The sequence below is a fragment of the Haliaeetus albicilla genome, chromosome 10, assembly GCF_947461875.1.
Source record: "Haliaeetus albicilla chromosome 10, bHalAlb1.1, whole genome shotgun sequence".
Taxonomy (NCBI): domain Eukaryota; kingdom Metazoa; phylum Chordata; class Aves; order Accipitriformes; family Accipitridae; genus Haliaeetus; species Haliaeetus albicilla.
This window is the reverse complement of record NC_091492.1, coordinates 39,323,330-39,348,967: the sequence shown is the minus strand read 5'-3', so window position 1 is coordinate 39,348,967 and position 25,638 is coordinate 39,323,330. Positions and strand designations below refer to the sequence as shown.

Genomic DNA, 25,638 nt, shown 5'->3' with positions numbered 1-25,638 from the left:
CACAGCTCCTGCCAGCTGCGCCACCGTCTTTCGCGCCCGCGTGCTCTAGTTGCCACAGCAACCAGCTCTTGGCCTACGCCCCGCTCCGTGAATAAAAACTACGCAGCCAAGCACCCTGAGTCCGGCCCTGCGTCAACAGCGTAAGTACCGCGTTTGACGGTGGCTGCTGCGAGAGAGTAACGTCAACGGCGTAGTTGGCGAATTGGAAGCCGGGGCCGCTGCTTAGCGCGGGAGTCGGCGCGCGGCGGTGGGGCGCCGCGGGCGGCTGAGCTGAGGCGCAGCCCCTCAGGGAGGGGAGCGTGTGAGGAGATGGGGGAAACGCCGCCTTGGCGTTGCAGTGTGGAGGCCGTTTTAGCTCGTTTCTCTGCTGAAGCGTGGAGGGAGGGTCTCTTCTCACCCCCTGTTTTTAAAGTAATTTCAGTCGAACAAAATTGGAAAAAAAAAATCATATCGAACAAAATGGTGGTCGAGTTAATGGCAGAGGTATAGCAGGTGAGTGCCTTGAGGTACAAGGCTTGAAGGGAGCTCAGTAGTTTTAGACTAGGTTTTATTTCCTAGTCTTCTCCAGAATGTCACTATAAACAGCTAGAATGTGTAGCAGGGGGTTCCATTATCATTACGTAGTTTCACGTAACTGTATTCAAGACTTGGCCATCTTTTTCAGTATGATTCTGCTAAAAAGTATAGTGTGACTCAGAGGATGGTAGTCATGGAGAATGTATCATTGCAATGTTGCCAGCACAACTTAAGGGTGCTCTGGATTATCAGATGGGATCTGACATCAGGAAAAAAACTCTGAACAGCTTGTGCTATGAAAGGTTAGCTCTCAGTGCAAATACAGAAGTTGCTGATGTTTTTCATTATGTTTGAGTAACAATTATAATAATCAAAGTTCGTAAACTGGATTTTACAGAGCCAAAGTCATTCAGATCAGCCGGATTAAAGTACAACACAGGAATAGTTTCTGGTTTGTTGATCTTTAAAATCCATAAAAGAAAAATTACTACTTTAAAAAGTATTTTCCAGAAAGGATTAATTTTTCTGCAACATTTTAGAGCAGACTATTTAAAGTAGAGGTTATTTTCCTGAATTAGATTAGACTTCCACTAACTACATATTTGTAAATTTTCACCCTATTTCAAGAGGAAGAACGTGAACTTTTCTTAGTGTGGAAGGGGCAGGAGAAGTTCAGGGACTTCTCTTGTCCTTCAGTGTTAACTCTGTTCTTGTCCTTTTGGCGTGAGTTGTTCTGTCTTGTCCTTCACCGTAGCTTGGAATACTGATTTTGGTTAGTGGTCATGATGTTAACTTATTTTACGTACAGCTTCTGAATGCCTTCCTCAAATCCTTTGTCTATCCACAGAATCTGCTGGTGCTACTGTTCCTGCAATGTTGATAAAAGGAGGGCTGTGATGCCATGGAGACACTATATTCCCAGCCTTCCCTGGTGTCTGAATCCGCTTCAGGTCTGTAAGAAGAGAAAATCTGGATCTCAGTACTGATCATTCTTAGTATTTTTAGCAGCTTTGTATTTCCTAAATAATTGATTATTTTTTTTTCCTGTAATGGTGTGTCCAATTTGTTGACTCGGTAAATTGGGATATGTTTTTGTGTGTGTGAGATTTAGATTAAATATACTAAATGTAAGTGAAGATGGCCTCTCAATTTTCAAATGTTTCTTTTTGGTGGCCTTGGTCCCTCCTGTACTTTGAATTCACTGAGATTGTTGAACTGATTTTTTTTGTAGGTTAGTTTGTGAAAGAGCTCTAGGAGACGAGCAGTGAGTCAGCCTATGTACACATGACAGATTTTTACATGCTTAGGATGTGTTGAACTAGAACTAGGAGAATAGGGAGAAAGCAAGTTAGTGTTTGAAACTCTTACCAACTGGCAGAGTTTTTGTTTTCAGAACTATTATTTTAAGACATTAACATTGCTGTAAAATCATTCAAACTTGTCAAAAGGACAGGAGCACACTATAAAAAGGGTCTAGATCTCTCTAGTTTTATACGCTCACAAGTAGCATGATAAGTAGAAGTATGCATATGGTAATAAATAAATACTGTAAAGTCACCTTCTTTGGTGAATAACGCGTGAGCTGCAAATCTGGATTCTTTGAGGGGAAGTGGGTGTTTCAGTATGGTTGAGATCACATGAGTGCCTGAAGTGATTTAAAAGCAATTCATCACAAAAGAGAATAAAGCATTAATTCTAAGTAGTGGACTAGCAATTTTGTTGAGCATTATTCTTAGTGTGGGTTTGTAAAACACAAGTGTAGTTTTTTTGTTACTTACTTACTCGTTGCTTAAAATTACTTGTCCACATTGATTTGCCCTTTAACATTTTTAGTCTGCAGCAGGAATGGGAGAGGCTTGTCTCCTGAATGTTATGAGGTCCAAGTCTGTTCCAGCATTATCAAAATATGACTATTAGAATGTGAGAGCTTTCTTTTGTCATGAAATTTGGAAATTTAAATCCTAATGAAATAAATAGCAAAATCTTTTAGCATCCTAAATTATGGTCTCGCATACTAAATGCTGTCTAAACTAATGAGTTGATTAACAATACTCAGGCAATACAAAAGAGACGTGTGATTTCTTATTCCTTGTCTTTAGTGCTTGGTACATTAAAAAGCAAGATTACTAATGACTAGAAAGACATTTCTATAATTCAGAATGTCTCATTAGTGGCATACACATCCTGACTCTGAAGCTGAGATGAAATCAAGTTGAAATTCTGAAAAAATCCCCTGGGAGTTTCTTTATGTTTGCTACTATGCTTTAATATTAGCACCGCAACTGTTCCCCATTCCATTAGTTCCTTGTCCGCTGGGTTAATCCCGCTCTTTGTATCCATATATACAACTACCTTTGAAGAAAATGGAACTATTTTCTTACACAGGATTAGGGGACCATTGGGTTTATTAAGGAGCAGTCTCTGATCAAAGGAATCTGTATGGCCACTAAACCCAGTTTGTTCTTTAAAAACTAGGGCCCTATGTATAGTTAAATTACTCCAACTCCGCCTTTCCAATCTGTAAGAGAAGAGGAGGAAGGGAACTGTTGCAAGCCTGTTGCTATGGCCACGCAGCAGCAGACTGAGCTGTTTACGTAGCTGGGATCTTGCTGCATCAGCTGCTGCACGGTGAGTCCTTCCTTACACTTTGCTACATGATGAATGTTCTTATTAGAAACATTCTTTTGAATGCCAGTACCCTATTAAGGGTCCCCTCCCCCAACAACCCACGAGGTTTCATTGCATAACCAAATTGATATGTCTCTAGTGGGTTATCTAAATGCATTTGTGATTTTCATGTGAACATTATTCTTTTTCCAAGTCAAACTATCTACTGATTTCGTTCTTTCTGAGTTGATCTTGGATTAAAGTTTGATGTTGTGCTAGGAAATGTGGCAGCCTCACCTTTCCTCCTTTCTTCTTCTGACCAGATGAAATCTGGTATCCCCTAACATTTATTAATGCGCTTAGTGCAGAGGCATTTCAAACAATGATGAGCGAGATTTTTAAATTAAATTCTGCAAAATCCTTTGAGGACTAAACTGCAAGCACTTATGTTGAATTAAGTGAACAATTCTCTGCCCTCCCATGGAATTAGAGTTGTTGTCTTGTAGTTTCAGAAAGCCACTGTTTGCTACTACAGCTATGTGCACTGAAGTGGTCCCTTTTACATAAGAAACAGGTTTTTCTTTAATGCAAATAAGGTGAAAGAATTGCCAGTTGTACCGAAAGGAAAAAAAGACAATGAGTCTGTAAGAACTGTTAATTTTTTTCTAATTATGTTTTCCCTGTATTGAGGCAATTCCTGAATACTATGTTTCTCTTTCTATATATCCTGTCTGGTAGAATTTAATTGAATTTGAAGGATGAAGTCCAACCTAATGCATTTGATTCCCCCGGTGAGTAGGGACAGAATAATCTCCCGGTTTCCCAAGGTAAGCATTCTTTATCCCTCTAATCACAGTATATAGCGCCTGTCCCATTGAGCTATCTTTCCCTTGTGCTAATAGTATTTTAATTTACTGTACAGTTGATGTCTTCTGCTAAAATTACAAATTGTTTAAGGATTTCTTTCAAAGACGAATGTGACTTCATATTCCCATTCAATGCTGATATCTTTAATAATAATCCTCATTTCTTTTAACCTTTACAGAAAGTGACTCTTGCCACAAAAGTGTTATCTTATCATTTCAGCCAAACATTAATAATTACATGCTTAAACAGTTCCTACACCGAGGGGAAATAAGAACCATAGCTGATATTAAATATGCAAAAAGTCTAATTAGATCTATGTGGAGGTTTTGGTTGAAGAATTTGGGGCAATTTTAATTTTCTGTCTGTATAGGAGCCTTAGTCATACAGTAGATCAAATGTAGTAGGCACTGTAGAAACACAGACAGAAAAGAGCATTGATGTTCCCAAAGAGTTTTGTACTTGAAGTATAATAGAAGAATTAAGGACAGGGAAGGACAAGGAATTAACATTCTAGTTTTTTCAGTTGTTCAAAAGTTCCTTTCAGGGGAGTTAGCATTTTTTTCCATGCTTGATCTCGGCCACATATTTTGCTTTTAATTTTATGAAAACTACCACAGTTATTTTAAGCAAATACAAGATAAAATAAGTTTGTCTCATTTTTAACTAATGCCTAATTAAAAACTAGTAATAAAAATGGTGCTTTAAGCATATAAGAGATCTAAAAGACTTTGTAGTAATAATGACTTGCTGGTGGTATGCTCCCATCTGTGTTTGTCTTGTGTGCCTTAGATTACTGGGATAATTTAAGGTACTTGCTATTGTATAGAATGATGAGCAAACGTATTTGACTGTGGAAGTTTAGCTAGTGCTCAGATGCTGACACTCAGAAAGGTGGTCAAATGATGGCACTGTCCAAAGGAGTTTTTACAAACATAACTGTGGGGAAGCCTTACTGCCTTCTAACCCAAGCTATCCCTTTTCTTATGCCAGGGTATCCCTGTGCTTGTCAAACTCTTTGAATTAATCTCCTTACCTATTTTTTTCCTTGCTGATTTGACTTCTTGCAAAGTAGACATCACGGTTTATCCCAGTAGCTGTTCTCTGCTTTTTTCAGTGGTACACACCTGAGGCCTGTCTGCAGTTCAAAGAGCACTTCCATGCACAGGTCAGGGCTGCTTGTCAGCAGAGCACTGGAACAGTTGGGTAAGTTTGTAATAAACCAAGTATGCAATGAAGAAAGTATTTTAAGCTCTTTATAGCCTGCTTCCCTCATAGGCTTTTCCTCCCTCATTCCTCATCTTCCTCACTCCAGTATGTTTCAAGGCAGCTAAGCCTGTGCATGTGGCAGTTCTCTGACCTATTTGACAGTAAATGAATAAAGTGCCTCTTCTTCCCATAATTGTCGAAGATATCTTTTCTGCTGCCATAAGTAGCGTTGAAAAAATAGCAGAGTTGTTTAGCCACAAATAGTTGTTTAGCAACTTTGAACTAAACTCTGTTCAAAAGACTAATTGACTGTTTAAAGTTAGTGTTGAATTTTGCATATGCAAGTCAGTATGGCAGCCAAATTCTAGAGCAGGAATAGGGCAGATCTAGCCTTGCTGTATTCTCTGTTGGTGTTCCAAAATGAGCAGTTAATAAAGGCTTTGGTGGGGGATATAAACATACAGCATTTCTAAGTTGCTTGAAACACGTAAAAATCTAGCTTTAGTCTTTTAGACGTATACATGCTGAGAAATTCTCTTAAATGTTTCCTTAAAACTGGAGCAAAATTCTGGTAAATATATAGCGTTGAAAATCCAAATAAACTTTTTTATGCCCTAGTAATAATCTTTAAGTTGGTTTTCTTTTTCACATCATCTCTCTCCCAGAACTGTTACTAGTACTGATCTAATTCCTGAAGCAAGGCAAGAAAGCTAAACTGTGTTAGAAATCATCACTATTCATTTAAAATAAATAGCTTTATGTTTTAGTGATTAAATGCTTCTGCATTCCAGTGTGAAGGATCTTTCATAAAGTGGAGCTTTTATGAATACTGACAATTAGCCCACTATTTCAAATCTAGAGTTGTTGATTACCATGAGACTTGTCATGATACCCATCTTTAAATGTAACTTTTTATTCATTTCACTAGAGAGTCTTGCTAAAAAAATTGAAGCCAAAATAGGTCTCTCTGAGGGGCATCAGTGAGTTTATTGCTTTTTAAAAGCACAGTCACTTAGTTTCATGTAAATTTGTTACAAGTGTCCAGACAATTTCACTAGCAAAACATGCTTTAGTGAATTGAGGCATTTTTTTTCCCTCACCACAACCAAGATCTATTTGGTTTTTTTTATTTCCAGGGTAAACCAACTCTCCAGTTCATTTATTCTGGTTACAGAGTATAGCTATAAAGCTTTACATTTTGGCTTTGTGAATATAATTAAACCACTTTCCTGTCACTGCTCTCTAAATATGATTATTAATAGGTCATTTTTTGGTGGGGAGGGGGCAGGAGGGACAGACAACTGTGTGTTTTGTACAGTAATTTTAAAGCTGGACAGGAATAACCATTATCTTCCTTTTCCATTATCCCAAGTAATGGAATATTTCTTTGTCATTTGGAAAGGTAGTCTGAGAAATTCAATAGCTAATGGCTATATTTAAGACTCTCTTGATATTCCATCAATGTGTTAATTTGTCTAATCTAGGGAGTTTTTTTCCCCATTATGAGTTAATGGAACACACACCTCTAAACCATCACTTACTCTTTTGCTTTTCCCTTAAGGTTGTTGATTTTATTCATTATTTTATCAGTAACAGTTAATCAGGCAGAGACATGTCAGCAGCTTAGGGGCCTGTGGCCACTCATTTAGTGTTGACTGGCACACAAAATGCCTTCTTTTTTTTGAAATATTAGTCATGCAGCTTACCAGTCAAGATTTGGACTGTTTGGATAACTTGGAATCAGCATCACATGGAAGCCTGATATAACTGGAAATAGTATGCAACAGAAGATTAATTCCTTTGTTTAAAAAGCCATTCTTTGATATAAAAGAACATTAAACCTCTTAAGCCATTTTTGTAGCATGTACACAGGAGATGTCAATCCAAGTTTGGGTCAACAAATACACTTACATTCATTTATCCACCTGTATCTCCTAAAAGATACACTACATTTAAATGTTAAGAATGCAGGCTGAGTCACCTACAGCCCATCTGCTGTATTCTGTGGGAAGACCCAGAGCAAAGAGGATTATTTGCATGAAGCCAGCTTCAGATTAATATTATTCCACATAGTCAGAAAACGTATTGGCTCTAACCATGTGGGCTTTTTTTTCCCAGAGACAAATTCTGCAGTGGGTTATTTTATATATCAGCAATTTCTTGTTTCTGCACTTAGGACTCGATTTGTACTATTAAAGTCAATGAGAAACTTGTGGTTAATTTTAATGAAAAGGATGCAGATACTCTATGTTCTTAGTGCAACCTGCCAAATGCATATACTTGTAGTCAAAGCAACTTTAACAGAATACAATTTATGTCCCACTGGATTATATTTAAGAAAAAAAAAAATATGCAGAGTAAGAAATGGACTATTTCTGCTCCAGAGTGGTTTGGGTTTTTTGACCTTGTTCTTTCTTACAATTTAAGACTCTGATCCTGCAGCACAGTGGCATTTAGGTAAACTGGAGTCACAGGTACATGTGCTGATCGCTTGCAATTTAAGGATCTAAATCAGAATTTTTAGAGAGAGAATGTTGAAATTGCTGCTAAAAACATGTAATGTTTTCACATATTTATAACAGGCTGAAAATATCCAAAGTGGTTGTGGTAGGAGACCTGTATGTTGGGAAAACCAGCCTTATCAACAGGTACAGTGTATCTCAGCAGATGGTTTGATTCTGCTATTTCTCAAATAAACGTTATAATGTTTCCATTCCTGTCCATTCAGTGTAGTAATTCATGGTTCTGTTTTGCACCATGGTTTTGTTATTAAATAAAAGACAAAACAGTCTACAATATGAAACAGGCTTAATATACCAACACAGAAAGTCATGCTCCAGCACTTCTATCAGTATATGTTATATTCTGAACTATTTTTATCCAGTCAAATATGATACAGTGTTTCCTTAAGAAATCCAGCCTAAAGGCTGAACAATCAGAAGGTACAATAAAAAAAAAAAAAAAAAAAAAAAATCTTTCTAGTGTCTAGTCTTGGTTTCATGTTTTCTCTTTACTTGCAGGGTTGTTCACTGAAACATTTTTAAGTCGTCCTTGCGTGGGTACCTGTACTCATTTCTACAGCTGCAAGACTGTAGAGGAAGCTCAAGTTTTTCTGTAGCTTATAAAATAAGACAGATAAAATGCAGAACGCCTTAAAGAATAGTTATTTGATTCTTTACTGGATGTTAAAACCAGCTTTTATGCTTTTTGTATCTAAGTCCAGTGAACAGATCACTGACTTTCTGTAGCTTATGATCACCATGACAACTTTCTGTCTATGTTTGTGTTTTATTATTATTATTTCTTCCATGTTCTTAAGTAGATATGGTAAGTTTTTTATCTAATTAATTAATCATTTGGCTCATTTTTTAAACATATATAATTATATCTATATAAAATATAAATATATTATTTATAGAATATATTCCCTTGTAACTAAAACTATAAGATACTGTATCTTCCTTGACAGTCTGAAGATATTTTGTTCTGATTTTCATCTCATCCTGAGAGCTTACTAGTTGTATATGCTTTCTAGTTTGTTATCCAGTATCTCCTGTTTTAAAATCAGTTTCTTGGTGGTTTTATATATGCTTCTGCAATATATAGCCACTCCACAGTTAGTGAATTCTTTTCTTCATAATTTACACCAGATAGTGTTAGTTTTGCAGTTATTTGTAGCTGGGTGTTTCTATTTTTTTTTCTTATTGCAGATTTTGTAAAGATAATTTTGACCGAGACTACAAGGCGACCATTGGAGTGGATTTTGAAATTGAACGTTTTGAAATAATTGGAATACCATATAATCTCCAGATGTAAGTTGAAACAGCATGGTTAAGTATTGCACAGAGTACATTCTCAGCAGAGCTTGAATTGCTGCAGGCTCCAGTGCAGTAAAGATTTTTAAGAAATAATAAAGTTGCACAAAGAATAGTGTGATGTGAAGAACAGGTTCTGTGCCTGGACTTGCAGTTTTAGTAAAAATTTTACTCTCTTTAATTTGTCATTCCTAAAAAAAACGTTGTAAGTTTGTCAATGACAATTCATCTTGGAGGTCTTGTACCATTTCTGCCTTTTTTACTCAAGTTTCTTGAAAGAGAAGTGGAAGCTTTTCCCACAGACTTTGTACAGTTATAGTGTTACACCATTCTGTCATTTGAGTTTAGTAGACACAATGAGCACTGAACCTGGCTTTACTGGGAGTTTTATGGCTGCAGCCATTGAAATTAATAGTAATGTGTCCAGGGATTTCAGCATCTCTTAATTAGGCACTAATTGAATCTCCCCAAATTGTAGAAAGACTGGAGTGTTTTTATTAGAGTTTGAACCTAAAAATCTTTGATTTTCAGCTTTGTTTATCAGACTAGTGGGAATCCTGGCCTTCTCTCACCTGCTTTGGTTCTGCTGAAGGATGTTCTTTGGTATTTCTAGTGGCTAGCAATATTGTTCTGTAGAGGGCGTTATTGAATCATCTATGCTGTAGTGTGACCTAGAGCAGAAACAAGATGCTTTGCATGTATTTTTAGTGCATGAATCTTAAAAACTCTTTCACTTAGGAACACATTTTTTCTGATATCATTGATGTAAATAGATGGCTAATGGGATTTATTGAAAAATACTTAGAAATCCATTTCCCACTGATTTCAGTGCCATTGTGTTTTTGAAAATTCTGCCAGGCACTATACTTTTGGAACTTGAGTCCCTCTAAAAGTCTAGACTGATTTATCAGTGTTTTGCCAGCTGAAGCAATAAGGTTCATGAGCTACGAAATGTCAGGTTGTATTATCCACAGAATCTTCAGTGGCTAGGTAGAACATTTCCATATGATAAGCACTAGTGCCCCCTCTTGCTAAGGGATTTCCATACAAGATAAATTTGCAAGTATCTGTGACTGGCAGTACTAGGCCATAACAAAACCTCAAACCTCTGTAGTGCTAGCAGTAGCTGAGACTACTGCATATCATGCTCATTAATAAGAAACACTTGATTTTTCTTTAATGCTGTCATTAGTACCTGATGGACTGAGCTGTAGGTCTCTAATTTTTAGTGTATGGACAGTTATTATATGTAGCAGTTGCTAATGGGCTAATACATGATTTAGCTAGGATTAGCACAGAAAGTTTTCAAAATTAGCTTGCTCTAGATATACATCCAAATGACATAGGTGAGGAAAAAATAATTTAAGAAAAGTGTATTACCATGCAGAATATGAATATTTGAATTGTGTCTCCAAAATGACCAGTATTTAAAAAAAAAAAAAAATCCCCCAAAAACAAAAACCAGAGTTCAAATATCTTCATTAAATAATACAGCTTTTCTGTATTTCTATCAGTAGTTAATGAATAATATGTTCCAGATGGTAACACTTCTCTGGTATCACATTCTTCTCCAACTTGTACCAGTCTGCTGCTTCATTAGCATGCTTACTCAGGTTACATTGGGTTTCATTAACCTGAATTTCTTTTTTCCCCCATTGCACAGATGGGACACAGCAGGTCAGGAAAAGTTCAAGTGCATTGCATCTGCTTACTACCGAGGAGCAGAGGGTGAGAACAACATTAGTTTGATTCTGGCTGTGACAGGAGGTTATACTTTATACAGAAACATATATGCATACGTGCTCCTTGGAAAGGTACCTGTAAACACAGTGTGGTAGAACGGATTGTCCATTATTGGAGAGAAGTAGGGACTAAAAAGATCATGAATTGATATATTCTCACATCTTGTCCTGGCTTCGGCTGGGGTAGAGTTAATTTTCACAAGAAGCTGGGAGGGGACACAGCCAGGATAGCTGACCTGAACTAGCCAAGGACATATTCGATACCATATGACATCATGTTCAGTATATAAACTGAGCGAGCTGGCCAGGGGGAGGAGTGATTGCGGCTTGGGAACTGGCTGGGCACTGGGTGTGCGTCACTTGCTTCATATACTCTTTTATTAGTATTACTGTTACTATTATTGCTTCTGTCTTTGTGTTGTCCTATTAAACTGTCTTTATCTCAACCCATGACTTTTTACATTTTTCTTCCAATTTTCTTCCCTATCCCACCAGGGGTGGGGGAGGAGTGAGCAAGCAGCCACCTGGTGCTTAGTTGCCGGCTGGGCCTAAACCATGACACACCTGCAAGCTCTGAATGTTCTGATGATGCAGTGATAAAAATTGGCACTTTTGTGTAGGGGGAAAAGAATTTGGGTTTGGGTAAGATTATTGCTGAAGTTAGAAGTGGATACTTCTGGCATTTCCTTTGGTAAGAGGCAGTTTCTGCAGGAATTAAAGTGGTCCCAGAATAAAAGGAGTAATAGCACTATAGACTGCAGACTACAGTTAAAGACTAAATAAGTTGAAGGCTGAGGAATTCTTACTGGGTGCTAGAGAAGGAAGAGGAATGAGCAAATGGATGGTCTTCCATCTCCTCTGTGTTAAATCTGCTCTTGTACTCTATATGTAAACATACTCTCCATTTAACAAGATGAGTTGGAGAGACTTCTGATACACTTTCTAACTTAATTACTTTTTTTCTGTTCTTGTCTTTTATTGCAGTTATAATAACAGTGTTTGATCTGGCCGATATCCAGACTTTGGATCACACCAAGTAAGTTTCTGTATTTTGGCTTAGCCTTTAAAGCTTTTACAGCAGGTTTAATTGTCTTGGATAGCCTGTAGTTGCTGAGAACTCGCTGGATTGTGAGTGTATTTTCTATTGAGCTAAGAAATGAAGAATGACAGTCACTTGTTTGGATTACATAGGGTGGGATTTTTATGAAGAAAATGCAGGGCATAAATTTGAACACTTACTCTTGACTTCCTTTATAGTCAGTGGAGAGAAGGTGGCACTTCAGTAAGAGCTTGATCCTTCCAAAACTAGACATGCAGGAAGACATGAAGTGCATCCTTTTTTCTCCATTTGCTATAAACAGAATAACAGGCTGGCATCTGATGTAAATGGTAAAATTGATGACATGCATCTCATGCGTAATGTCTCAAAAGCCTTTCATTTTCTAGGTGCACTGCTAGCCTGAAATTATTTTCTTTCTCTAGTTTCTGTAGTGATTCTGTTGGGAAATAGGCTGTCAAAAAGAGGAGAGAGAATTAAAAACTCAAAGTATATGTAGATATAGATAATCTTGCTGGTTCAGATACTTGTAATGGTTTGGTTACATCAGCATGCTAATTGTTATGAGTAAACTTATTCTGCTTTTAGTGCAGGCTGCAAAACCCTACATGGATCTATGATCCACGTTGTTATCGCCAGCTCAGAGTGTATATATTTCTAACATACTGTTGTGACTGTAACGCAGGTACATGTTTCTTTACAACCTGCACCTGGTCTTATTTGAATCTGTATTAGACTATTTCCTTAGACTGCTGCTGTGGTACTTAGCTCATTTACATAGGACTTTGTAAAATAATATATATATTAGCATCTCTGCTTGGCTGAAAATAATTGAAGCCTGTGAACCTGATTTCCCACACATGCACACACTCCCTTCCATCCTTGACTTGTGTTGGATGACTCAGGAGGAACTTGATTGCTGGAGTAACAAAAATATACAAGCTTATGAGACAAGAATCATGCAGCCTTCATAGGGAGCTGTTTCATAATGCTGAATAGATTATTTCACTCTTCTTTATTCCCATTTGTATCTGATCTGCTATGTTGTTCATATCTTTTCCTCTGCTTCTTGTTTTCTTATTCCTTATCTCAATCAAAACTTTGCCCCCTCCCTTATACTGATAAATACTCTCTCTGGTTGCTAAAATCATTGCTGAATTTGCACTCTACAGTGGGCATGTTTGAACTTTTCATTAGTGGAAGACATGCATTCAAAGCAGTTGGAATAGCTCCTGGTCTCTTTCTGTCTAGAAAATAAGGTTTTTGATACTCTCACGTAAATTCATCTTCTTACTTTTCTTGTGACCCTGTTATCTGTCACTTTCTCCTATATTCCTCAGTCCCTCTGCCTGATTCTCATTTCTTTTTTGTATTTCAGACAGTGGCTAGAAGATGCATTGAGGGAGAATGAGCCAGATTCCAGCTTCATCTTTCTAGTTGGAACAAAAAAAGATTTGGTGGTAAGTAAATTGAATGCAGATAAGGAAATCGGGTTTCCCCTAGTTCCTCAAGTAATTTCCCTTACAAGTTGTACTCAATGTTGTTGAGATAAAGGCCTTGAGGGAAAAACCTAAACAGAAGGAAAGAAGATCACAGGTGAATAGAATGGCAGACTTGGTTCCAAGTTAAGAAGACGCTCCTGAAAAAATGGGTAGTTAGTGTAATATCCCTATTTCCATTCCGTGCATGACATTTTTCAGGCACATGCAGACACCTGAAAAGGCAAAGAAAAGTTGGGTGCACGAAAGAATGGAGTACCTAATGATCTTGAAGGTTTTGTTTGTTAGTTTTGTTTAGGACAGTGTGTTCATTATGCAGGAACAGGGAAGAATTCTTACTTAATTGAATGTGACATCTTTTTCAGAAGAACAGGATATAATGCACTCACCGTACACCATTCTGAGTCTTGTGTTTGTCTTTCTCTAGCTATCAATACTTAATTCTTAAGGATTTCAAAACAAACTTGCTGCTTCTGCTGTTTAGTTGATTATTATTTTTTTTAATTTCCCACCCCCCGCCAGCTGCCACAGTATCACTTATGCAGTTTGTTTCTTACCCTTCACTGAAAATAAGTCCCAGAAAACTGCATGTCTGTCAGTTTTTCTGGTACTTTGTGTTGCTTATGCTGCTTTTTCTGAGTTGCAGTAAAAGCTAAATGTGCCAGACCTCTGAGGACGCAGATCTCAAGTCTTGTCTAAGCTAGAATTTGTTACTGTAAATTGGTTTCTGTTTTTAGAAACAACTGAAAGGGAGACAAGAGCAGAGCAAAGGATTGTGGGTTCTAGGTATTACTTCAGTATGAAACCAGTATCTTCCCAACTGGATTCACTGTACTTCTCATCTTGATGTCACATCATCCTTTCCAAATTTTTAGAATTCTTCTCAATTGTGCAGAGGTTCCCCATTGTAAGACAATGCACAGAAAACTGTACAAACAAAGATGACTTGTATCGTCCATCATAAATGGGCTAGAAATTGAAAGCAAATAGCAACATACTGGTATGGTTGATCACAGAGAACAAATGAGAGGGGAAATATACCTGAAAAGTAAGTGCAAGAAAGAAAAATCCATTGGAGGGGCAAGAAATTTTAGTCTTAAGAAGAGATTAAAAAAAGAGCAAAAATAAAAAGGGGGGAAGGCAGTTGTGTTACAACATAGTAAAAACAGATGGAGTAGAAAAAAGGATCTGAGACAGAGACAAGATTAAACCCAAAGAACCATTGTGATTAGTTGGTCCTGCAAGTCTTCTGCTGAGAATGGTGGGGTGACAAGAATTTAAAGACTAGTATCTGGGCTGTTGTCTTTATAGCTCCCTACCACACTATACAGTTAGATACAACAGTCACACTTGTTAAGTGTTGTTTGTTTCAATGCTGTGGGAGGTGAGTGGAGACTTCCATTTTAAAAGCAGTACTAAGTACTTGAATGTTCATTCTTGCAATCATGTCTGATTGCACAAGTTCTAAGGCAAGGCCAGAAAGGCCACTGTGAAAACTGGAAGCATCACAGTAGAGGTGTTAGCAGTACCTCTATGTTATTACCAGCCCATATACACTTCTTATGTTAAAGTTATTCCATATTATTTACTCAGTCAGATGCTGTGTGTGAAAGGACAGAGCTAGATGCCATCCGCTTTGCCAATGAGATGCAAGCAGAATATTGGTCTGTTTCAGCTAAAACAGGTAAGTTACTGCAAAGGATGTAAAAACAGTGCAACCACAAAGGCTTATGTTAAGGTGGGAGGAAGTTGAAGTTCCTTATCCCCCCATTCCCATGCAGGTTTTTTGGTTGTTCCTGCATTTTGTTGCTATTGGAAACTTCAGGTTTATTAATGGTTGATTGTATTTGAGTATTTGTATGTGTGCTTGCACTGTCATGTTTACAGAAAGGAGTACTTGAGCTGCTGTGCATGTTTAATTCATAGGTAGTTACATAAATACACATGTGCATTGCTACTCAACATTAGCAATGAACAAAAGATTATACCACACACTGAATTCTTTCTGTGGCTGACTAAAAATAAAGGTACAGTACAGGGTACAGTGTTCCAGAGTAAGAAAATGAGAAATCATCTCTGCAGTGATCAGAATGGAGGACAGATTGTTGGAGAGGCCTGTTCTGTCCCAGTATGGAGCGTGATCTGTTCACAAATGTGCTTGTTATGCTTGATAGTGTGTTGATGTGCAGTTGTAAAACCACATAATTTCTGTCCTGTTTCCTAGGGGAAAATGTCAAAGAGTTCTTTTCCCGAGTTGCTGCCTTGGCCTTTGAACAGTCCATGATAAAGGAACTGGAGAAAACTGCTGGACACACGGCCCAAATTGGGGCAGGAAACCTCATCAGTATGTTAAGTTTTGGGTTTTGCATGTATTTTCCTTGTTTACAGTCTGAAGGATTGAGGACGTTTTTCAAGCAATAAAGCCTGTTTCAGACACCTGCAAGCATATTCATGTCATTGTATATCTGAGTTCTAGCATATAGGAGTGGCTGGGGCTACATTCAGCTTTTGTTATCCTTAGTATTGGATGGTATAATTTCTTGTGAATGGATTTTTTATAACTTTTTTGTTTTTACAGAAATGGAAAAGAACATGATGGAAATCCCAGAAGGCAAAACTCAAGTCAGCCTGGGTTGCTGCTAACTGTCAACAGTTTCTGCAAGTGCCATGCTTCGCTCTAGTCCAACATAGAGCACCTGCAACAATAAAAGCTCTCAAACCAGAAAGTTTTATTTTTGGAAATGAGGGAGGAAAAATTTATCCAAACTTTCTTTTTGTGAGTTCCCTTGCTTACTTGTGCAGGATGGTACAACTGTTACATAAACCTTTCTCTGTGTAGTGGAAACATAACATCCTTGTCTTAATGTAAGAAGGCATTGCCAGTGCCATGTGCTCACCTGTCTGCCAGAAACACTTGTAGTCAAAAGTTATGTAATTTTCATGTGTTGTTCTTTCATCATTCTCTAGAAGTCTTAGAAAGTGAAGTTGCGTTCTCATAGGAGCAGAAAACAAATGGCAGTTCAGAATAAAAGGTGCTATCCATATGTTTCTGCCTTTTAAGATAATGGTATAAAATAACTCTGACTTGCTTTTATGGATTCCAAATATTTTAAAACTGTTCCAAAAGAAATCTTTTTACATAACAGGTATGGAAGTACACAAATGCATAGTTTCCACTGTGGTTTCCCCATCCAGGAAAAATCTGTATTATTTTTCATTTTCCACTTGAGAACCAGAGCCCAGTATTTAAATATTTCCAAGTCTAGGAGAAGTCCAGGTAGGAACTTTGTTGTTTTATCCTAGCTGTCTAATATTTTTAAAATGTTACCAGATAAGAATGCTATTTTCCACTCTCTTGAATAAGAAAGAATGGTCACATAGGTGCATGACATGGAATACATGAAATCTAATTTTTCTGTCTTCCAAAGAGAATCCTTCTCTGGATTGATCTTCATGAATATTGTCTACACTGCAGTTCTACTTTGTTGCTAAGAGTAATTTTTTCATTTTATTCTAACTGCATTTTTTTGTTTGTAGTAATGTAACATGATTCTGGAACCACCTGCAGTCTCAGTCATGAACTTGTTCATCCCTGTCTGTGTAGAAACTCTGAGGTGATAAGGTTAGATTCGATACTGCTACTAAACTCTTAGTCACTCTATCTGCTTTTACTGGATAAGATAATTTGATCACTAGATGGTAGCAGCAATTTGATCCACTGCTTAATAAAAGTAGTAATGGCAGAGAAATAATTTTGCTATTTTGTGAAAAGACTTGTGAGCATGTGGGGGATGGGAAAAGATGGAGTTCTCCAAAGCAGACACATGCTTGTTAAGCTCTAAGGTACTTGCCATATGAAGGTGTCATTACTGAATGCTTATGGTAGAACCAGCTCTCTGGACATGTTGCTGTGACTTGGTGTGCTGGCTGGATCAAAAAACCGTTGCCCCAGTTTTGCCTTTTCAAATATCTTTTGACATAACCTTGTGCAATTAGTTCTTTAGAAACTACTATCGTTGTTTAATGGGGAGAGATTAGCTCTGGGTACCACTGAATTTCATCGAAGTAAAGCACCTTTGCAATGCTCTTCTTCTGTTCTTTGGGCAACAATGACTGATGCCAAAAGATATCCCTGTTTTAAAAGTCATTCCTGCTGACAAATGACATTACCAGAAATTTGAATGACAAATAATGTTGCCAGAAATTACTATAGCAAATATTTGGTCAGTATTTGTGAAATTGTATTAGTATGATTGAGTATGATAATTAGGTTTAAACTGCAAAAGTACAAAAAAAAATGAAAGGGAAATACACTCATTTTATTTCCCTCTAATTTTTCCAGTACCTCACTGAATTTTAATATTCAGTTCTGAGTATCTAGTTAGTGATATTTCTCTGAAGATAAATGAGATGCTCTAATCTTTTGCTTGCACTAAACCATACAAATTTATGGTCCTTCAAAACTACTCTAAGCACTCAAATGAAAGAATTACCAATGCAATCAAAGTGGGACAACAGAAAGACTGCTTCTCTAACAAATCTATCATCAGCAGCTTATAACTCCATACTTCTAAGATTCAAATCCAACATTACGTGCTATGCTGGCATAAAAAAAAACCAACGTAGAACATCTTCTATAATGCTCTAAATTTCATACTGCAATTATTTTAAATGGAGAGAAAGAAGAAAACCTATGGACAGTTACAAGTTACAGTTTCTTAAGATACTCATTCAGTCATTACAGAAAAAAACAGTATCTGGAAAACTGATTGTAACAGGATCTTTCAGATTTGAGCTGCTGAGAAAAAAAAAACCCATTTCTTAATAAATCTATGTATCAAACTGCAAATATTCTAGATTCCCTGCCATTCCCCCTGCCCCAAACTGTTTGATAAGAAATAGGAAAGAGTAGAGAAAAGACCACTAAAACACCCTTTTTATTACTTTTATTTTCTTATGACATAAGTTAGAGCAGCTTCATAGAATATGATGAATAGACATCTAGGAACTCTGTGTCTTTTTTTTTATCGGACAATCTTCACTTTGGCAATTGTACTGATTCTGTTGGCAAAGATGCAAATGTAGCATTTGGTGGAGAAAATGAATATGTGTGGGTAGGTAGGGAGTTATTTATCCAAATGTGTAATATTTTGACCTTATGATGTTCTATGTATTTGTTCATCTCTCAAATCTGTTTCACAAGGATGACGAATATACACTCCACTTGTACCATGTGCTGCACGGAGTGGGCAGCATAGCCATGGTCTTCATGTTTACTGAGTTTGAATGAGAGTAGAAAAGATGGTTCACTCTACTGCAGCAAATCATGTTGTCTAGGCTAGGTGCTAGGTTTCTCTGCAGACATATTGGTGTTAGCAGCTGCAAAATGACTCATAACAAATCTACGAAAAGATCAGGATTCCACTCCCATCCCGTCCCGTCCCCCCTCGAAAAAATATATCTCCTAAGTGTTTATTTCATTGCTGAGCTCAATTATTGTACAAAATCACAGAGATGCAATCTCTTCAACAATGTAATGTTGCTTGGAAAATCAACTGGGACAGTTTTTTCTAGTGATTCAGTACATTGCTTGATGTCATTACTGGTTTGTATCTTCTGGAGCTCCAAAAACTTCACATATAAATGTAGTACTCAGTCATTAACTGTCACTTGACAATGGTCTGACTCCATCTATTCTATGGTGGATACTTTGAGACTGGGGTTTTTTTTTGGTTGGTGGGGCTATTTTTTGCTTTTTTTCTTTGGTTTGTTGGTTTTGGGGAGTGTTTTTTAGCCCCACTGAGACTTCCCCTGCAAAGAACTTAGTATTCATAACTGATCATCTAAAATTAATCTTGGATCATGTTGCAAATGATGAATTGCTTAGGAAAGAACAAAGGAAACTAACTTTGGTGGAAAATAAATGTAAATTTGCAAGTTCTTAAATGTTTCTCTCTGGTCTATGTTTTATCTATGTATGTTAATCCATTCTATCAGCAACTTAATTGGCTTTGAAGAAGCCTTAATATTGTGGAAAACAGTGTTGGAACAACTGTATTAACTCTAAACATATGCTAAACCATGATTTTTATACCAGTTGAAGTCCTTATAGCGATCATGGCAACAGTTGCAGTGCCAGCTTCCTTGTGGAATTTGCAGGCGAGAAATTGGAGAAGTGAAATTCAGAGGCAGTCTGAAGCAAATTTAAACAGCAACTGTAATAATAAATTTCCCCAAAGAAGTACTAAAGTTATGCTGTTTCTTGTCTTAATAAGTAGAAGCTAATGTGTTAATGAGTTCCTGCTTAAATAAGTACGCATATCTTTTTCAGCAAAACAACTAGTAGTGGATCAAAAGCCATTTAAGAAACAGTCACCTGACAGGCAAAGTTCATTTCTTACTATAAAAGCCTTTTCTTTTAATTTTTAATGATGTTATTACTGCCTTTTGAGTGATTATTTGACACTTAGGATTTTATTATTTATATTCTTAGAGGTCATGTGATTCAGATCTTTCTGAATTCTGTTGGTTCCCAGCTCATGCTTGCCTCGTTGTGGTACAACCGGAGTCCATTCTTTGTGAATAAATCTGCCCCCTCTGTGTTTTTTCAGGTTTTCATCAATAGTTAGAGGTTGTTCTAGGGAGTACAATATAACATACTGGTGAGTGAATGCTATAACTCCTCTCTATCACATCCTCTGAGCATGTGAGTTAAAATGAAGTGTTTGACAAGTTGAAGTTCTAGCAGAATGTGTATTTGGTAGTAGAGATGGTTGATCGGTTTCTTGTATTTTTGGTATTTTTGGCCAGAAGGTTGTTCTCACAGCGAGAAACTGCCATTCTCTGAATTCTAAGGATAGTTCCCATTTTTCTGGGTTCATAGAATGATTTAGACTGGATGGGACTTCTTGAGACGTACCAGCCTTGTCAAACTCTACCAGAGTGCTGCTTTGTGCTACAAAAATATGGTTTCTTAGTTTCAGCCACAGATCAATCAGAAATCATGTTTTATTTATCTTTAAAAAAAAGTCTGCTTATGTCCTATTTTTTTTTCCTTTCTTTTTTCTTTTCTTTTTTTTTTTTTTTCTTTTTCTTTTTTTTTTCCCCTTACAAAACCTCTGATTCTCTCGTGCGGGATCATGCTGAAGAAACAGTTCATAAAGTGACGTCTCAGGAGCTTTTAAGACTAAGCCGACTGGCTCCTCGTTCCACAAGAGGGAGCTCTATGGTCACTGGAGTACTAGTTCTGTGTTGACTGAGAAGGGCTTTGCAATCTCTTGTAGGCCAGCAGAGGGTATGTGCTGGACAGCCTGTCTGTAGTTTAGCCCACTCATCACAGGATTTTCAGTCTCAAATCACAGGTATGTGTCTGCCAGCATAGCCTTAATGAATTTTTGTATCCTATTAAAATAATACTGTATTGAATGCATAAAGTATCAGCAAAAATTCAGAGATCCCTTCAATTCCCACTGGAATTTCTGATGTTGTAGTACCTCAATAGATAAAAAGGGTGCAGTTATTTAATAGTGTTATCCACTAAAAGTTAAGTGTGCATACAGAAATCCCTCCTCCGACTCATCAGAATTCTTACTCCCTCCAGAAAGGTCACAAATGTCAGAAAAGTGAACCCAGATAGAAAAAAACTCTAGACATCAAAAAATCAGAACTATGAGACTTCAGTAAAAGTAACGTATGAATTCAGAACATATCCCTGTGATGTAATATACCTGTCATTATTATAACCATGCCAGTACAGTCTTAAGTTTCATATTATCCAAAATATATTGCATGTCAGGATTTCATTGTTCAAACTGGCACTGAGGCAAACAAATAGCAAACAGTATCAATGGTGAAAAGCCAATTTACTTTATTTCTGTGAAAGACTGAGATTTCTTGAAAGACTTATAGAGGTATTTACTAAACATATAGATTTTATTATGATTTAGATTATAACCTGTTTTCCATATAGGTCAGCCGATGCCTGTTAAGCGTTAGAAGCTGAGGAAACAAGTGCAGGAAAAGAGGTTAAAGCCAGGAAACAAAAATGAAGAGAGATGAACTATGCAAAACTGAATACATTAGCCATTTATGATATGTCTGAAAATACACGACAGTATTTTGTTTGGCATATAAAAAAGCACGAAGAGAAAAACTGTTTAATGGATTATGAAACATTACATATCTCAAAGGTAAGAGAGCTACTCCTGTGGATTTGTGCTTTTCATTCTTACAGGATTTTATTAGTACTTGTAGGGGCTATATCCTACCCTCTTGTCTAGTAATACCTATCAGAAAAGGTATACCTCACTGCAGGCATGAAAGAAGCAGGTTTATGGGGGATAGGAGGTGTACATATCTCACTTTCTCCTATCGTCCAAACAGGCAAGATAAAACTTCAGGTGTATTTGTTACCACTTTTTCAGAGGTTGAATTAGTACATTTATTACCTTAGTAGAAAGGATAGAGGGCTTAAGATCATGTACTGTGATTGCAGAAGGAGCAATACTCGGCAACCAGACTTTTGTTTAAATCATTTGCTGCCCTTCAGCCAGAGCTGAGGCATGGGACTCTGAGTTATTGTGGCTAGGATAATATACAGGACAAAAGTGAGACTAATGCCTGAACAAAGCAGGCTTTATGTTAATAGCATAGCGATTTTTGGAGTACCAGTTGCCCGTCTCAGAAATCCAGCTTGTCATGAATTGTCAAGGAAGGAATGATTGAGTGAATGACAAGCCTACTACTAACCAGCACTTACATTAGTGGGGGAAAACATGACCTTTGAAGGTGAGCTGCATCAGTGCCTGGGGGGACAGTGCTGCTGTGAATGCCAGAGAGAGTAGAGACGTGCTGGTGTTTATACATAATATATGAGGGCAGGCACGGATGTATGGACAAGAATGGATACCTCCCTCCGCACAGAGGGCTGTGTGTATGACACATGTTCTTGCCCAGGCTTAGGTATAGCCATGCCTACCTACGGCGATGCCCAGGCCTGCGGCCGCCAGGGCGAGCAGACGTGAACGGACACGAGTCCGCAACTCTCTGCCTTTGTCTCACCGGAGCGCGCCGTGGGGAAGGGCGCAGGGCCGGGCTCCCCCCCTCCCCAAGCCCCGCGGAGTCCCGCGGGCACGGCCTCCCGCCGCCGGCCCGGGCTGCCCCTTTAAGAGGCCCCAGCGCCGTGTCAATCGCTGCGCCTGGCTCCTTCCCTCTCCTCCCCTTCCGCAGCGCTGCGATTCGGGCCGCCGCCGGAGCCGGGCCGCGCGATGGGCAGCCGCGGGCAGCCGCTGCCGCGCCGAGGGGGCTCCCGCGGCGCCGCCGGGCGCTCGGGTACCGAGGGGTAGCGGCAGAGCTCGCCGCGGGACGCGCCGCCGCCTCGCCGCTCCGCGCGGAGGCTCGGGAGAGCGTGTGCGCCCGGAGGACAGCACAATAGCCGGGAGGAGGAGACAGGGAAAGGGGCAGGGGGAAAGGAGGAGAGAGAAAGAGAAAGCACAACACGGGGGCTGGCGAGGGGAGGACGGAGCGGAGGACTCCCGAGCGTGGCTGCGCTGAGGGCCGTGCCCAGGACGGCGGCGGCAGCAGCAGCAGCAGCAGCAGCGGCAGGAGGTGGGTGGGGGGCGATATTTACCTTCCCTCCCCCGCCCCGAGCCTGCTCCTTTGTCCACCCACTTTGAAGTGCTCTGGGATCGCCGGGGTGGGAGCGTTGTTGTTCGCTAGCAAAAGATCAGTCATGCCGGGGAGAGAGTAGCGAGTGTACGGGGGGCTGGGGCCGGCAAAAGCTGAAGGAGACGGGGAGGAGAGACTGCTCCGAGGATTGCTGTTTGCCTCCCAGCTTCCCTGCATGGACCGCGAAAGAGACGCATTGAGTTGACCCTGCCGGAGCTGTTTCTGCTTCTACTGCGAGATCCGGTTGGTTTATTCCCTCCACCTCTCTCTCTCCAGCCTCCTTCCCGTATTCTCCACTTACTCCTGTATGCAAAATGGTGGACCCTGTGGGGTTTGTGGAGGCTTGGAAAGCACAATTTGCAGACTCTGAGCCTCCTAAAATGGAGCTGAAATCTGTGGGAGACATTGAACAGGAGCTGGAGATGTGCAAAGCATCTATCCGGAGACTGGAGATGGAGGTCAACAAGGAGAGGTTCCGCATGATTTACCTGCAGACTCTTCTGGCAAAGGAGAAAAAAAGCTATGATAGACAGAGGTGGGGTTTTAAACGTGTTTCTCAGTTGCCTGAAGGGGGTGCAGAGCAGCACATCCAAGACCTGCATCATCACCAGTCTGCTGACCAAGACGAATATGAAAAAGGCAAGTCACACCACGGGGAGGAAAAGTTCAAACCCAGGATACCCTCTCTGCGGAAGCTGTCTACCCAGAGTGACGGGTCAGACCTGTCGCCTTTGGACAGCCCCCATCATGGAGAGGGAGACCAGGACAGGTGTAAGTACTATGGTGAAGAAAAACTGAAGAGAGTTGTAGAAGATACAGAGAATCGCTGTGATACAGATGGCTCTCCTTCAAAACACAGATCAGCTTCCACTCGCAGGCTAGTGGGATCTGCTGAGAAAGAGGGGTCATTTGAACCTATTTCTAAGGAGAGAGGGAACAGCACCAGTGTTGCAGCCCTAAGGTCCAATTTTGAGAGGATTAAAAAGGTTAACTCACATTCTTCTGGAGATAATAAGGATGTTGTTGAAAAGCCCTTTTATGTGAACATGGAGTATCATCATGAGAAGGGTCTAGTAAAGGTCAACGATAAAGATGTTTCCGATAAAATAAGCTCCCTTGGTAGCCAAGCCATGCAAATGGAACGCAAAAAGTCTTTGCACTCCCTCCCTTCTAACATGGTACCCAGCTTCAGCGAGTTCCAGAGGCCTGCTTACAGGGGAAGGTCCTCGGAGAGCAGCTTTGGCTATGATGGAGAATTTGAGGATGCTGAACTGAACCCCAGGTTTCTCAAAGATAACCTGATTAATGCTAATGGCAGCAACCGCTCACCTTGGCAGCCCATGGACTTTCAACCCTATCAAAGTATCTATGTTGGTGGAATGATGGGGGAAGGAGAAGGGAAAGGACCTATTCTGCGAAATCAGGGCACAACTGACCAGGAAAAACATCTCACGTGGCCCAGGAGATCCTATTCCCCCAGGAGTTTTGAAGATATTGGAGGAGGATATACTCCTGATTGTAGCTCTAATGAGAACCTTACCTCCAGTGAGGAAGACTTCTCCTCAGGGCAGTCCAGCCATGTTTCCCCCAGCCCCACCACTTACCGCATGTATCGGGATAAAAGCCGTTCTCCCTCCCAGAACTCTCAGCAGTCCTTTGACAGCAGCAGTCCACCAACCCCCCAGTCTCAAAAACGGCACAGGCAGCAGCAGGTCATTGTGTCTGAGGCTACTATTGTGGGTGTACGAAAAACAGGACAAATCTGGCCAAGTGATGGAGATTTGCCTTCTGGGAGATGTCACCAGGACAGCTGCTTCCATGGGGATACAGGTGTGTACCAGCTCTTTGTTTAGTCTTTTAAATGTATGGAGCAGGAAATAGCATTGTGGAAATGAATGGGAGAGGTTTTCTAGGTGATCCTGGGTGAATCCTTCTAAGGGGGCAACTGTTTAATGTGAGAAGTCTGTGTTTATTTTGTAGTTGTCCTGTTTTAGGAAGGTCCTGCAGAAGTATACATCAGGCTGCGTTTTAGGAATACAGATTGGATTTGCAGAAGGGTTGATTCAGGCATCTCTTGAGAGGATCTGTAGAGTCCCATGTTAATCAATTTTTAAAGTTTCAGTGTGAATGCTGAGGTGAAAAGGGGCTAGAACTGTTCAGTATTCACCACCTGATCATTCCCTCCCTCGTATTCTTGCACTGAGGAGTAGTTAAACTCTACCTCAGAGGTAGTAGTGTGCCAACATGCTACAACCTGAGGGTTTTGCTGGAACTTTACCAATAATGATGCTGCTCCCACAATCTTGTTTTTTCCTGTCTGTATTAATTGGAGTGCTAGTTTCTCGTTCTGTCTCGTGTCATCCTTCAGTTAGAGCTGATTGGAGGGGATGATTGTGCAACTCTGTTCTTGAAGCTTTCTGCTATCACTAAGTGAAAGAAGAACTTGGAATATCAGGAAGCCCTGAGGGAGAGCTGTTAGTATAATTTCAGCAGAGCCAAAATTTTTGTTTGGGGAAGAATGGGCAATGTTTGAACCCGTTGTTATGTAAGCCATTTGGGCATGCAGGTGTGTCTGTGGAATTGCAGTGGATTTATAGTTGGTGGAAGAGGCAAACAGTGAACCATGTTGATTCAGATAGATTTATTGAATGTATGTGGACATC

General features: G+C 39.4%; 2 protein-coding genes across 5 annotated transcripts in view; both read left to right on the top strand.

Annotated features, from left to right (window-relative positions):
- Positions 1-27: 27 nt before the first annotated feature.
- RAB36 (RAB36, member RAS oncogene family) lies at positions 28-19,255 on the top strand. Of its 3 annotated transcripts, XM_069795157.1 has the most exons (12): positions 28-140; positions 1,364-1,466; positions 3,862-3,950; positions 5,105-5,193; positions 7,779-7,844; positions 8,907-9,008; positions 10,675-10,739; positions 11,738-11,789; positions 13,189-13,270; positions 14,903-14,993; positions 15,534-15,653; positions 15,888-19,255. In XM_069795157.1, the coding sequence occupies exons 3-12, from the start codon at positions 3,882-3,884 to the stop codon at positions 15,950-15,952; spliced, it is 801 nt and encodes a 266-aa protein (XP_069651258.1). In that variant the 5' UTR covers positions 28-140; positions 1,364-1,466; positions 3,862-3,881; the 3' UTR covers positions 15,953-19,255. The 3 variants fall into 3 exon arrangements, with proteins under 3 accessions (XP_069651258.1, XP_069651259.1, XP_009926183.1); XM_009927881.2 differs by lacking the exons at positions 28-140; positions 1,364-1,466 and adding an exon at positions 2,725-3,144; XM_069795158.1 differs by lacking the exons at positions 28-140; positions 1,364-1,466; positions 7,779-7,844 and adding an exon at positions 2,724-3,144.
- Positions 19,256-22,515: 3,260 nt separating this feature from the next.
- The window catches only part of BCR (BCR activator of RhoGEF and GTPase), a 109,794-nt gene continuing 106,671 nt past the window's right edge, over positions 22,516-25,638 (top strand). For both annotated transcript variants that reach the window (XR_011326675.1, XM_069795149.1), the window contains exon 1: positions 22,516-24,805. Coding sequence is in view for 1 of the 2 variants with exons in the window: in XM_069795149.1 (XP_069651250.1) it covers positions 23,290-24,805 (1,516 nt within the window). In the remaining variant the exon portion in view is untranslated. The remainder of the gene's footprint in view (positions 24,806-25,638) is intronic.